Source organism: Salvelinus sp. IW2-2015, linkage group LG34, assembly GCF_002910315.2.
Source record: "Salvelinus sp. IW2-2015 linkage group LG34, ASM291031v2, whole genome shotgun sequence".
In the NCBI taxonomy this organism is placed as follows: domain Eukaryota; kingdom Metazoa; phylum Chordata; class Actinopteri; order Salmoniformes; family Salmonidae; genus Salvelinus; species Salvelinus sp. IW2-2015.
In genome coordinates this window covers 3,590,102-3,603,576 of record NC_036873.1, presented here as the reverse complement: position 1 = coordinate 3,603,576, position 13,475 = coordinate 3,590,102, and the positions used below count along the sequence as shown (strand labels likewise).

The following is a 13,475-nucleotide window of genomic DNA, read 5'->3' as shown; positions in this document are numbered from 1 at the left end:
ACAGACAAATCAACATCAACTGTTCAGAGGAGACCGCGTGAATCAGGCCTTCATGGTCAAATTACTGCAAAGAAACCTCTAATAAAGGACACCAATAAGAAGAAGAGACTTGCTTAGGCCAAGAAACATGAACAATGGACATTTGACAGGTGGAAATCTGTCCTTTGGTCTGATGAGTCCAAATTGGAGATTTTTGGTTCCAACCGCCTGGTCTTTGTGAGACACGGTGTGGGTTAACAGATGATCTCCGCATGTGTATTTCCCACCGTAAAGCATGGGAGGTGGTGATGTGGTATGGGGGTGCTTTGCTGGTGACACTGTCTGTGATTTATTTAGAATTCAAGGCACACTTAACCAGCATGGCTACCACAGAATTTTGCAGCGATACGCCATCCCATCTGGTTTGAGCTTAGTAGGACTGTCATTTGTTTTTCAACAGGACTATGACCCAACATACCCCCAGGCTGTGTACGGGCTATTTGACCAAGAAGGAGAGTGATGGAGTGCTGCATCAGATGACCTGGTCTCCACAATCACCCAACCTCAACCCAAATGAGATGGTTTGGGATGAGTTGGACCGCAGAGCGAAGGAAAAGCAGCCAACAAGTGCTCAGCACATGTGGGAACTCCTTCAAGACTGTTGGAATATATTTTGATTTGTTTAACCCTTTTTTGGTTACTACATGATTCCATATGTAATTTCATAGTTTTGACATCTTCACTATTATTTTACAATGTAGAAAATAGTCAAAATAAAGAAAAACCCTTCAATGAGTAGGTGTTCTAAAACTTTTGACCGGTAGTGTATATTTAAAAGAAAAATGTGGAGCTTGCCTGTTTTGCATGTTATTTTGGCATGAATACGTGTCACATATTAGTTTGCAAACAAACGTAAAAATATATATAATTCAGTTAATAAAGCTGCATATAAACATGGTCTCTTTTTTTGTTTTCTTGAGTAAGGCAGCTCCAAAATGCAGGTGTTTCAGCTTAGCTCAGTGCTTTCTGTGGTGTTAGGGCGAGCCAGCAGAAAATAGGAGCATTGCGCCATGATTGGCTCAGTGTTCTGTCACTCATGGGGACACTACGTCATCACCAAGTTTAAGTCTTTGGTAAGGGTAGACATCCAAAGTTTCAGCCCTTTGGATCCTGCCATAGAGTTATATTACAAGTGCCCTTCCAAGAAGGCTTAAGATCATTGGCCACAGACAAAATTACATCAAATCACATTATATGTACAGTAGCTTTGACTTGATGTCAACATTTTACTTTCAAAGTCTTAGTTAGCAGTCATGATCATGAATCAAGTCGACAATTTACTGGCAAATCCTTGTCATATGAAGAGAAATTATAGATAAAACGTATCGGTGCTCATCGGCCATTGGACAAAGATTACACGACAAGTTGGAAATCGCACATTCAACAAGAAGTGGTATGGAAGGTATCAGTGGCTAACTGCAAGCATTGCAAAGCAACCACTAGCCTGCTATTCAATGGAGTGGCTGTGTGTTTTTTTCCCAGATTCCCACCATATATCCAAATAATGCCAGACTTTGATGACAAAATTTGCCCACAAAGGACCGCCGCGCCACCTTCCTGTTTAAGTGACATCACAAAGTGAGCGCTCAACATTCTATAATAGAATTGTGTTATTTGACGCAAGACCCAAATGGCATTCAATGTGCCTCACCCTAATAATTTGGTATATTTTCACCTCTTAATTTCACCTACTGTTCTAACTTGGTGGTGCACATGTAGCCTATAACCTGTTTTATGTAGCCTATAACCTCGTTTGCTAAGTCAAACGACACCGCTGGTTCTGCTCACACTGCCCTACCCTGTGCTTTGACCTCTTTCTCCCCTCTCTCTCCAGATGAAATCTCGCGTCTTGAAGAGAGATCGTATCATTTGAGTCTATGCGTAGTTACAGAATGACTCTGCATTGTGTAAGATCCCATTCATGTTGGAGCCTAAATTATGTGTGGTAAGCATAAATATTCCATGTCGCAATGATAAGTTATAGTCAGCACAATGGAAGAGGCTAGTGGAAGAGGTGAAAGTAAGGAACTATCTGTCGGTCCGCATTAAAGACCAAATTTGGTTAAGAAATGTGATAGTTAATAAAATATATACCAATGTTTCATTTAGGACCAAAAATTGCCAGCTGTGCCTATTATAATATTGAGCAAAATAAGTTGGGTCGAGCTAGATTCTAACGTTACCGATCATGGCACAATGGTTAATGAATTGACATGCAAAACGACGCCGTATTCAAAATTTTGAATTTAAATTTACAAAATTAATTGACAACCATATAATTTTATATGGGGAATACAACCTTCCCAGCTCTGCAGATTTTGCTGCGAGGAGGCAGTCATTAGATCATTTATTTTGTACTGTCCATATGTAGCCTGTTTTTGGTCAGCAGTCCAGGAATGGCTGAAAAATGGGAGGGGTTGAATGGAGCTGAAGGTGGAACTAATAACAAATAAAATGTAAAACATACGGTAGTAAATGTATATAGGTTGAGAACTTTTTGTGAAAATAGCACAGTTACAAATATATGGCATAGAAATCACCTGGATGACATCAGAAATAGAGTTAGCGCAGGACTAAAAACAAACAAAAAACTATTGTAAAAATAGATTGTGTCTGTAATGTATATAGTACGTATAAGCTGGAAGTAGAAGCATGTGTTATTGTGTATTAGTTTTCTCCAATTAGGGGTGGTAGGGTAATAAAAATATATTTTAAACGTATATATTTGCCCAAAAAATATGGGGATTGGAAATTATGCAGACAATTACGTTGATGTAAGCTTCAATCTATCCGCAATATAAACCAAAAAACACAATAAAAAATAAAAGTCAGACAAACATGATTTAAACTATTTTGGTGTACAAGTACGTGTTTGTTAGTGTATGGATATGTGTAGATATTTATTAGTGTATATTGTATAAACGCTGTTTGGGTTTATGCAGAATAGGGTGAGATCAGATGTGATGTATCGAAAGAGAATCTCACAAAAGTCTTAGACTAAAAAGTCCCATTTTGTGTTTATTAAACATAAACAAGTTTAATACACCATATGAAAACCACACACGTCTCAACTACAGAGCTGCATGAACTTCATTCATTTTCACATTAAAATAATATTGGGGGGAAAAATTAGTAGTTCAATGGAAGCCTACACAGTACAAACAATACGTTAAATACTTTTTAAGGCGTATACATGTCATTATACAGTGAGTGTACAAACATTAGGAAAACACCTTCTGTTCTCTCCTGCTTACGCACGGCAAGCGGTACCGGAGCACCAAGTCTAGGTCCAAAAGGCTTCTTACAGCTCTACCCCAAGGTCACAAGAGCTCCTGACTCTGTACGCGGTACCTCCTGTATATAGCCTCACTACTGTTATTTTACTACTTAACACTTATTTTTCTTAAAACGGCATTTTTGGTTAAGGGCTCGTGAGTAAGCACTTTCACTGTAAGGTCTACCTGTGTATTCGGCGCATAGTGACAAATACAATTTGATTTGACCTTCCTAATATGGAGTTGCACCTCCTTTGGCCCTCAGAACAGCCTCAATTCATTGGGGGCATGACTCTACAAGGTGTCGAAAGCGTTCAACAGGGATGCTGGCCCATACTGACTCGAAGGCTTCCCACAGTTGGTTCAAGTTGGCTGGCATGCCATTTCGTGGGACCATTCTTAAAACCACACGGGAAACTGTTGAGCGTTGCAGTTCTTGACAAGCTGGTGCGCCTGGCACTTATACCATACACCCCCCCCCGTTCAAAGGCACTTCAGTATTTTGTCTTGCCCATTCACCCTCTGAATGGCACACATACACAATCCATGTCTCAAGCTTAACAATCCTTCTTTAATCTGTCTCCTTCCCTTCATCTATACTGATTGAAGTGAATTTAACAGGTTACATCAATAAGGGATAATAGCTTTCCACTGGATTCACCTGGTCAGTGTATTTCATGGAAAGAGCAGGTGTTCTAATGTTTTATACACTCAGTGTATATTCCACAATGTGGAACAATGCCTTGCACTTCCAACACTTTTAATGCAGGTTTTGAGCTAAACGTCAGAAGCTATCAAATGGAATGGTTACTTTCTATGTATAGAGTGGAATGGGTTTTTCCTGATGTATTCTGAGGTAGCTCCTCTCTGAGAACTCTTCCCGCATGCGTACAGGCGAACGGCCTCTCTCCCGTGTGGACCTTCAAGATGCCTCTTCAGTTTGTCCTGGTGGGAGAACCTCTCTCGCACTGGGGGCAGCTGTAAGGTTTCTCCCTGTGTGGACCCTCTGGTGCCGCTTCAGGGTGCCAGCCTCGGTGAAGCGCATGTGGCACTGGTGCAGCTGAATGGTTTCTCCCCTGTGTGGACCCTTTGGTGGATCTCCACCTTCTGGGGGCAGCTGAAGCCTTTTGTTACAGAACATGCAGAGGAACCGTTTTCTCTTTACTATTGCCTGATGTGGCTCCCCCTCCCGACCCTGGCCTTTAGCCCTGTTGTTTGAAGTTCCAATACCTGATCGAAAAAGACATGGCCGTGTGAATCTGAAGATCCCATCGACGTGGACACGGGGTCTCGATCACTGAGTGTGTGTAAAGGGGAGTGGGTCGCAACATTTGGATTTGTCTCTAAGCTTTCCTGTAGTCTAAAAAATCTCTGCCCTGCGAGTGTCCTTCTCCTAGGTGATTATCTGCATTCCATGTGGAAGGAACGTCGCCTCCAATTTCACAGTCACTTCATTTAATGACAAGCCCCTCCCCTTTCTTATCTAAGTACCCTTCAGAGTATAAAAGTACTACTGTACTGATTCCAGCCCCTATAGACAGATCAGTCTGTGTCTCTAAACCCAGGGGCATGTTGCCAGGGTCCTTCTCTGTGGTGTAAGAACAAGCAGGCTCATCACTACCAGTGTCTAACTTGTCACCATCCCATTCCACGGGAATGAACAGGCCTCTGGCTCTGATGAAATACTGGTAAATAGTCTGAGCCGGGAGCAGGAGGACAGCCCAGTCTCCCCAGACCTGGATCTGATATTTGGTCAGGTCCTGTGTGTAAGAGCTGTGTGTTACAGTTAACGTCTTGGTGTCTGTTTTGACTTGAGGACGGCGTTCAGCGTTCCACTGACCTCCGTGATGCTGCGTCGGGTCCTGGGCTGCGCTGGGGTGGTGGTAGGGTCCTCGACTCCAGCCTGAAAGTTTCTGCTGTGCGTGTGTCCTCGTCTCCTTCAGACCTCTCTAGCTTGAACCCAGGACTTGCATCTGCAGACTGACAAGAAGAGGCGAGGTTATTACCAGTACATGAGTAGAATTGGAATCGTCTCACAAGCTCCCTTATGGCAAATGTACATGTGAATGGCTGAAGGGTGCCTTTCCGAAATAAATGGGCCCACATTTGATTTACAAAGTAACTGTAATTTGTAATGCAACACTATTACAACTAAGCCAGGGCTCTCCAACCATGTCCCTGGAGAGATACCCTTCTGTAAGTTTTCACTTCAACCCCAGTTGTAAGTAACTGATTCAGTTTATCAACCAGCTAATTATTAGAATCAGGTGCACTAGATTGGGGTTGGAGTGAAAACCTACAGGACAGTAGCCTCCAGGAACAGGGTTGGAGAGCCCTGCACTAACCTCTTATCACGACAAACGTGCTGGGTTGAGGATCCACTCGCCTCATCAACAGTAATTGGTTGGTCATCATTCCACATATTGTGTCCTGCTGGCTTCACAAAGCTCCTGTGGCCTCCAATGAGATGTCCTTCACCTGAGAGAGTGATTGGGTGAAAAGCGGTTGTTAGGTTAACTACGGTGGTATAGACATCTTTCTGTGTTTGCAAACATTGCCACACAAGGGCAATGCGTGCAATTTGATTACTGAACACGGGGGAGTTCTCTGAAAACACAAAAAAAACATACATTCATGAGAAACGTGTAAATGTATTTCACACTACCTTTGGATTATAATAGGATTTTAAACCTTGTGTGAAGTCAAAAAACATTATTTGCCTGTGTTTTGCATGTACAGTACCAGTCAAAAGTTTGGACACACCTACTCATTCAAGGGTTTTTATTTTTACTTTTTTCTACATTGTAGAATAATAGTGAAGACATCAACTATGAAATTAAATAACATATGCAATCATGTAGTAACTAAAGTGGTCAACAAATCAAAATATGTTTTATATTCCTCAAAGTCAAATCAAATTTTATTGGTCACATACACATGGTTAGCAGTGTTAATGCGAGTAACGAAATGTTGTGTTCTAGTTCCAACTGTGCAGAAAATATCTAACAAGTAATCTAACAATTTCACAACAACTACTTATACACACACGTGTAAAGGAATGATAAGAATATGTACATATAAGTATATGGATGAGCGATGGCCGTGCGGCATAGGCAAGATGCAGTAGATGGTATAGAGTACAGTATATACATATGAGATGAGTAATGTAGGGTATGTAAACATTATATAAAGTGGCATTGTTTAAAGTGACTAGTGATACATTTATTACATCCAATTTTGTATTATTAAGGTGGCTAGGGATTTGAATCAGTATGTTGGCAGCGGCCACTAAATGTTTGTGGTGGCTGTTTAACAGTCTGATGGCCTTTAGATAGAAGCTGTTTTTCAGTCTATCAGTCCCAGCTTTGATGCACCTGTACTGACCTCGCCTTCTGGATGGTAGCGGGGGAACAGGCAGTGGCTCGGGTGGTTGATGTCTTGATGATCTTTTTGGCCTTCCTGTGACATCAGGTGCTGTAGGTGTCCTGGAGGGCAGGTAGTTTGCCCCCGGTGATGCGTTGTGCAGACCGCACCACCCTCTGGAGAACCTTGTGGTTGAGGGCGGTGCAGTTGCCATAACAGGCTGTGATACAGCCCGACAGGATGCTCTCGATTGTGCATCTGTAAAAGTTTGTGAGTGTTTTTGGTGACAAGCCAAATTTCTTCAGCCTCCTGAGGTCGAAGAGGTGCTGTTAAAACTTTCCACCTTCTCCACTACTGTCCCGTCGATGTGGATAAGGGGGTGCTCCCTCTGCTGTTTCCTGAAGTCCACGATCATCTCCTTTGTTTTGTTGACATTGAGTGTGAGGTTATTTTCCTGACACCACACTCCGAGGGCCCTCACTCCTCCTTGTAGGCCGTCTCGTCATTGGTAATCAAGCCTACCACTGTAGTGTTGTCTGCAAACTTGATGATTGAGGTGGAGGCGTGCATAGCCACGCAGTCATGGTTGAACAGAGAGTAAGGAGAGGGCTGAGAACACACCCTTGTTGGGCCCCAGTGTTGAGGATCAGCGGGTTTGGAGATGCTGTTTCCTACCCTCACCACCTGGGGGCGGTCCGTCAGAAAGTCCAGGACCCAGTTGCTCAGGGCGAGGGTCGAGACCCAGGGTCTCGAGCTTAATGACGAGTTTGGAGGGTACTATGGTGTAAATGCTGAGCTGTAATCGATAGAAACCATTCTTACATAGGTATTCATCTTGTCCATAGGGTTAGGGCAGTGTGCAGTGTGATTGCGATTGCGTCGTCTGTGGACCTATTGGGGCGGTAAGCAATTGGAGTTTGGAGTGGGTCTAGGATGTCAGGTAGGGTGGAGGTGATATGATCCTTGACTAGTCTCTCAAGCACTTCATGATGACGGAAGTGAGTGCTACGAGGCAATAGTCGTTTAGCTCAGTTACCTTAGCTTTCTTGGGAACAGGAACAATGGTGGCCCTCTTGAAGCATGTGGGAACAGGAGACTGGGATAGGAATTGATTGAATATGTCCGTAAACACACCAGCCAGCTGGTCTGCGCATGCTCTGTCGACGCGGCTAGGGATTCCGTCTGGGCCGGCAGCCTTGCGAGGGTTAACACGTTTAAATGTTTTACTCATGTTGGCCGCGGTTAAGGAGAGCCACAGGTTTTGGTAGCGGGCCGTGTCAGTGGCACTGTATTGTCTCCAAAGCGAGCAAAGAAGTTGTTTAATTTGTCTGGGAGCAAGACGTCAGTGTCCGCGACGGGGCTGGTTTTCTTTTTTTGTAAATCCGTGATTGACTGTAGACCCTGCCACATACGCCTCGTGTTTGAGCCGTTGAATTGCAACTCTACTTTATCTCTATACTGACGCTTAGCTTGTTTGATTGCCTTGCGGAAAGAATAGCTACACTGTTTGTATTCGGTCATGTTTCGGTCGCCTTGCCATGATTAAAAGCAGTGGTTTGCGCTTTCAGTTTTGCTCGAATGCTGCCATCAATCCATGGTTTCTGGTTGGGGAAGGTTATATAGTCACTGTGGGTACAACATCACCGATGCACTTGCTAATAACTCGCTCACCGAATCAGCGTATACATCAATGTTGTTGTCTGAGGCTATCTGGAACATACCCTAGTCAACGTGATCGAAGCAATCTTGAAGCGTGGAATCAATTGTTTGGACCAGCGTTTAACAGACCTGAGCACGGACGTTTCCTGTTTTAGTTTGAGTCTATAGGCTGGGAGCAACAAAATGGAATCGTGGTCAGATTTGCCAAAAGGATGGCGAGGGAGGGCTTTGTATGCGTCGCAGAAGTTAGAGTAACAATGGTCCGAACGCTGCCAGCCCGGGTCGTGCATTTGATATGCTGATCAAATTTAGGGAGCCTTGTTTTCAGATTAGCTTTGTTAAAATCCCCAGCTAAAATAAATGCAGATTCAGCATATATGGTTTCCAGTTTACATAAGTCCAATGAAGTTCTATCTGGGCGGTTGAGGTGTCTGATTGGGAGGAGATATACACGGCTGTGATTATAATCGAAGAGAATTATCTTGGTAGATAATGGGGTCGGCATTTGATTGTAAGATTCTAGGTCAGGTGAACAAAAGGGCTTGAGATCCTGTATGTTGTTATGATTAACGAGTCGTGATGTGATCATAAGGCATACACCCCAACGCCCTTCTCTTACCAGAGAGATGTTTGTTTCTGTCGCATGATGCGTGAAGAAACCGGGTGGCTGTACCGACTGATAACATATCCCAGGGGAGCCATGTTCCCGTGAAACAGAGAATGTTACAATCTCGGGATTGCCTTAATGACAGCTTTGCACACTCTTGGCATTCTCTCAACCAGCTTCATGAGGTAGTCACATGGAATGCATTTCAATTAACAGGTGTGCCTTGTTAAAAGTTCATTTGTTCAATTTCTTTCCTTTTTAATTGCGTTTGAGCCAATCAGTTGTGTGTGTGACAAGGTAGGGGGATATTCAGAAGATAGCCCTATTTGGTAAAAGACCAAGTCCATATTATGGCAAGAACAGCTCGAATAAGCAAAGTGAAACAACAGTCCATCATTAATTTAAGACATGAAGGTCAGTCAATGCAGAAAATGTCAAGAACTTTGAAAGTTTCTTCAAGTGCAGTCGCAAAAACCATCAAGCGCTATGATGAAACTGGCTCCCATGAGGACCGCCAGAGAAAGGAAGACCCAGTTACCGCTGCTGCAGAATTTAAGTTAATTCGTTACCAGCCTCAGAAATTGCAGCCCAAATAAATGCTTCACAGAATTCAATTAACAGACAAATCAACATCAACTGTTCAGAGGAGACGCGTGAATCAGGCCTTCATGTCAAATTACTGCAAAGAAACCTCTAATAAAGGACACCAATAAGAAGAAGAGACTTGCTTAGGCCAAGAAACATGAACAATGGACATTTGACAGGTGGAAATCTGTCCTTTGGTCTGATGAGTCCAAATTGGAGATTTTTGGTTCCAACCGCCTGGTCTTTGTGAGACACGGTGTGGGTTAACAGATGATCTCCGCATGTGTATTTCCCACCGTAAAGCATGGGAGGTGGTGATGTGGTATGGGGGTGCTTTGCTGGTGACACTGTCTGTGATTTATTTAGAATTCAAGGCACACTTAACAGCAATGGCTACCACAGAATTTTGCAGCGATACGCCATCCCATCTGGTTTGAGCTTAGTAGGACTGTCATTTGTTTTTCAACAGGATATGACCCAACATACCCCCAGGCTGTGTACGGGCTATTTGACCAAGAAGGAGAGTGATGGAGTGCTGCATCAGATGACCTGGTCTCCACAATCACCCAACCTCAACCCAAATGAGATGGTTTGGGATGAGTTGGACCGCAAGCGAAGGAAAAGCAGCCAACAATGTCAGCACATGTGGGACTCCTTCAAGACTGTTGGAATATATTTTGATTTGTTTAACCCTTTTTTGGTTACTACATGATTCCATATGTAATTTCATAGTTTTGACATCTTCACTATTATTTTACAATGTAGAAAATAGTCAAAATAAAGAAAACCCTTCAATGAGTAGGTGTTCTAAAACTTTTGACCGGTAGTGTATATTTAAAAGAAAATGTGGAGCTTGCCTGTTTTGCATGTTATTTTGGCATGAATACGTGTCACATATTAGTTTGCAACAACACACGTAAAAATATATATAATTCAGTTAATAAAGCTGCATATAAACATGGTCTCTTTTTTTGTTTTCTTGAGTAAGGCAGCTCCAAAATGCAGGTGTTTCAGCTTAGCTCAGTGCTTTCTGTGGTGTTAGGGCGAGCCAGCAGAAAATAGGAGCATTGCGCCATGATTGGCTCAGTGTTCTGTCACTCATGGGGACACTACGTCATCACCAAGTTTAAGTCTTTGGTAAGGGTAGACATCCAAAGTTTCAGCCCTTTGGATCCTGCCATAGAGTTATATTACAAGTGCCCTTCCAAGAAGGCTTAAGATCATTGGCCACAGAAAATTACATCAAATCACATTATAGTACAGTAGCTTTGACTTGATGTCAACATTTTACTTTCAAAGTCTTAGTTAGCAGTCATGATCATGAATCAAGTCGACAATATTACTGGCAAATCCTTGTCATATGAAGAGAAATTATAGATAAAACGTATCGGTGCTCATCGGCCATTGGACAAAGATTACACGACAGTTGGAAATCGCACATTCAACAAGAAGTGGTATGGAAGGTATCAGTGGCTAACTGCAAGCATTGCAAAGCACCACTAGCCTGCTATTCAATGGAGTGGCTGTGTGTTTTTTTCCCAGATTCCCACCATATATCCAAATAATGCCAGACTTTGATGACAAAATTTGCCACAAAGGACCGCCGCGCCACCTTCCTGTTTAAGTGACATCACAAAGTGAGCGCTCAACATTCTATAATAGAATTGTGTTATTTGACGCAAGACCCAAATGGCATTCAATGTGCCTCACCCTAATATTTGGTATATTTTCACCTCTTAATTTCACCTACTGTTCTAACTTGGTGGTGCACATGTAGCCTATAACCTGTTTTATGTAGCCTATAACCTCGTTTGCTAAGTCAAACGACACCGCTGGTTCTGCTCACACTGCCCTACCCTGTGCTTTGACCTCTTCCCCTCTCTCTCCAAATGAAATCTCGCGTCTTGTGACGGCCGGCGCCCAACAACCTGCCCGCTTGACCCTATCCCCTCCTCTCTTCTCCAGACCATTTCCGGAGACCTTCTCCCTTACCTCACCTCGCTCATCAACTCATCCTTGACCGCTGGCTACGTCCCTCCCGTCTTCAAGAGAGCGAGAGTTGCACCCTTCTGAAAAACCTACACTCGATCCCTCCGATGTCAACAACTACAGACCAGTATCCCTTCTTTCTTTTCTCTCCAAAACTCTTGAACGTGCCGTCCTTGGCCAGCTCTCCTGCTATCTCTCTCAGAATGACCTTCTTGATCCAAATCAGTCAGGTTCAAGACTAGTCATTCAACTGAGACTGCTCTTCTCTGTGTCACGGAGGCGCTCCGCACTGCTAAAGCTAACTCTCTCTCTCTGCTCTCATCCTTCTAGACCTATCGGCTGCCTTTGATACTGTGAACCATCAGATCCTCCTCTCCACCCTCTCCGAGCTGGGCATCTCCGGCGCGGCCCACGCTTGGATTGCGTCCTACCTGACAGGTCGCTCCTACCAGGTGGCGTGGCGAGAATCTGTCTCCGCACCACGTGCTCTCACCTGGTGTCCCCCAGGGCTCTGTTCTAGGCCTCTCCTATTCTCGCTATAACCAAGTCACTTGGCTCTGTCATTCCTCACATGGTCTCTCCTATCATTGCTATGCAGACGACACACAATTAATCTTCTCCTTTCCCCCTCTGATAACCAGGTGGTGAATCGCATCTTCGCATGTCTGGCAGACATATCATGGTGGATGACGGATCACCACCTCAAGCTGAACCTCGGCAAGACGGAGCTGCTCTTCCTCCCGGGGAAGGACTGCCCGTTCCATGATCTCGCCATCACGGTTGACAACTCCATTGTGTCCTCCTCCCAGAGTGCTAAGAACCTTGGCGTGATCCTGGACAACACCCTGTCGTTCTCAACTAACATCAAGGCGGTGACCCGTTCCTGTAGGTTCATGCTCTACAACATTCGCAGAGTACGACCCTGCCTCACGCAGGAAGCGGCGCAGGTCCTAATCCAGGCACTTGTCATCTCCCGTCTGGATTACTGCAACTCGCTGTTGGCTGGCTCCCTGCCTGTGCCATTAAACCCCTACAACTCATCCAGAACGCCGCAGCCCGTCTGGTGTTCAATCTTTCCCAAGTTCTCTCAAGTCACCGTCCCGCTCCTCCGCTCTCTCCACTGGCTTCCAGTTGAAGCTCGCATCCGTTACAGAGACCATGGTGCTTGCCTACGGAGCTGTGAGGGGAACGGCACCTCCGTACCTTCAGGCTCTGATCAGGCCCTACACCCAAACAAGGGCACTGCGTTCATCCACCTCTGGCCTGCTCGCCTCCCTACCTCTGAGGAAGTACAGGTCCCGCTCAGCCAGTCAAAAACTGTTCGCTGCTCTGGCACCCAATGGTGGAACAAACTCCTCTCCGACGCCAGGTCAGCGGAGTCAATCACCACCTTCCGGAGCACCTGAAAACCCCACCTCTTTAAGGAATACCTAGGATAGGATAAAGTAATCCTTCTACCCGCCCCCCCTTAAAAAAGAGTTAGATGCACTTTGTAAAGTGGTTGTTCCACCTGGAATATCATAAAGGTGAATGCACCAATTTGTAAGTCGCTCTGGATAAGAGCGTCTGCTAAATGACTTAAATGTAAATTGTTTTAGAGAAATGTAATCATTGAATATTGTAAGAGCTTTCATTGTCTGTTTATATGCCCCTTTATTTCTCCTACGGTTCTGACTTGTTGTACAGGGAAAACACTAAGAACGGCCCATGTTCTGATTCTGTTTGCTGTACATTTAAAAGTGCTGAACAAATAGTTATGACTACGTCCGTCGTCGCTTGCTCATTCTCTTAATCAAAATTACGGATTGCCTCTTATCCGCTTGTCTTCCCTTATGCCATAGTTTTGTACATCTCAATTGTCAGTAGAAACCACATTTGTTTAAGCATGTCAGCCATGTTTTTTTTAAAGGCAGTAAATGAGGCTGAATGAACTGTTTCACTGCCAGACAAAGGCTCCG

General features: G+C 44.1%; 2 protein-coding genes across 2 annotated transcripts in view; one reads left to right on the top strand and one right to left on the bottom strand.

Moving 5' to 3' along the window:
- LOC111958400 (uncharacterized) overlaps positions 1–13,475 on the top strand; it is a 345,226-nt gene that overhangs the window by 186,915 nt on the left and 144,836 nt on the right. The gene's annotated exons all lie outside the window — the stretch shown is intronic.
- LOC111958443 (uncharacterized) overlaps positions 1–13,475 on the bottom strand; it is a 126,857-nt gene that overhangs the window by 53,435 nt on the left and 59,947 nt on the right. Inside the window, exons 21-22 of the mRNA XM_023979702.2 lie at positions 5,155–5,294; positions 4,318–4,438 (exon numbers count right to left, since the gene is read on the bottom strand). Coding sequence (XP_023835470.2) covers positions 4,318–4,438; positions 5,155–5,294 — 261 coding nt within the window. The remainder of the gene's footprint in view (positions 1–4,317; positions 4,439–5,154; positions 5,295–13,475) is intronic.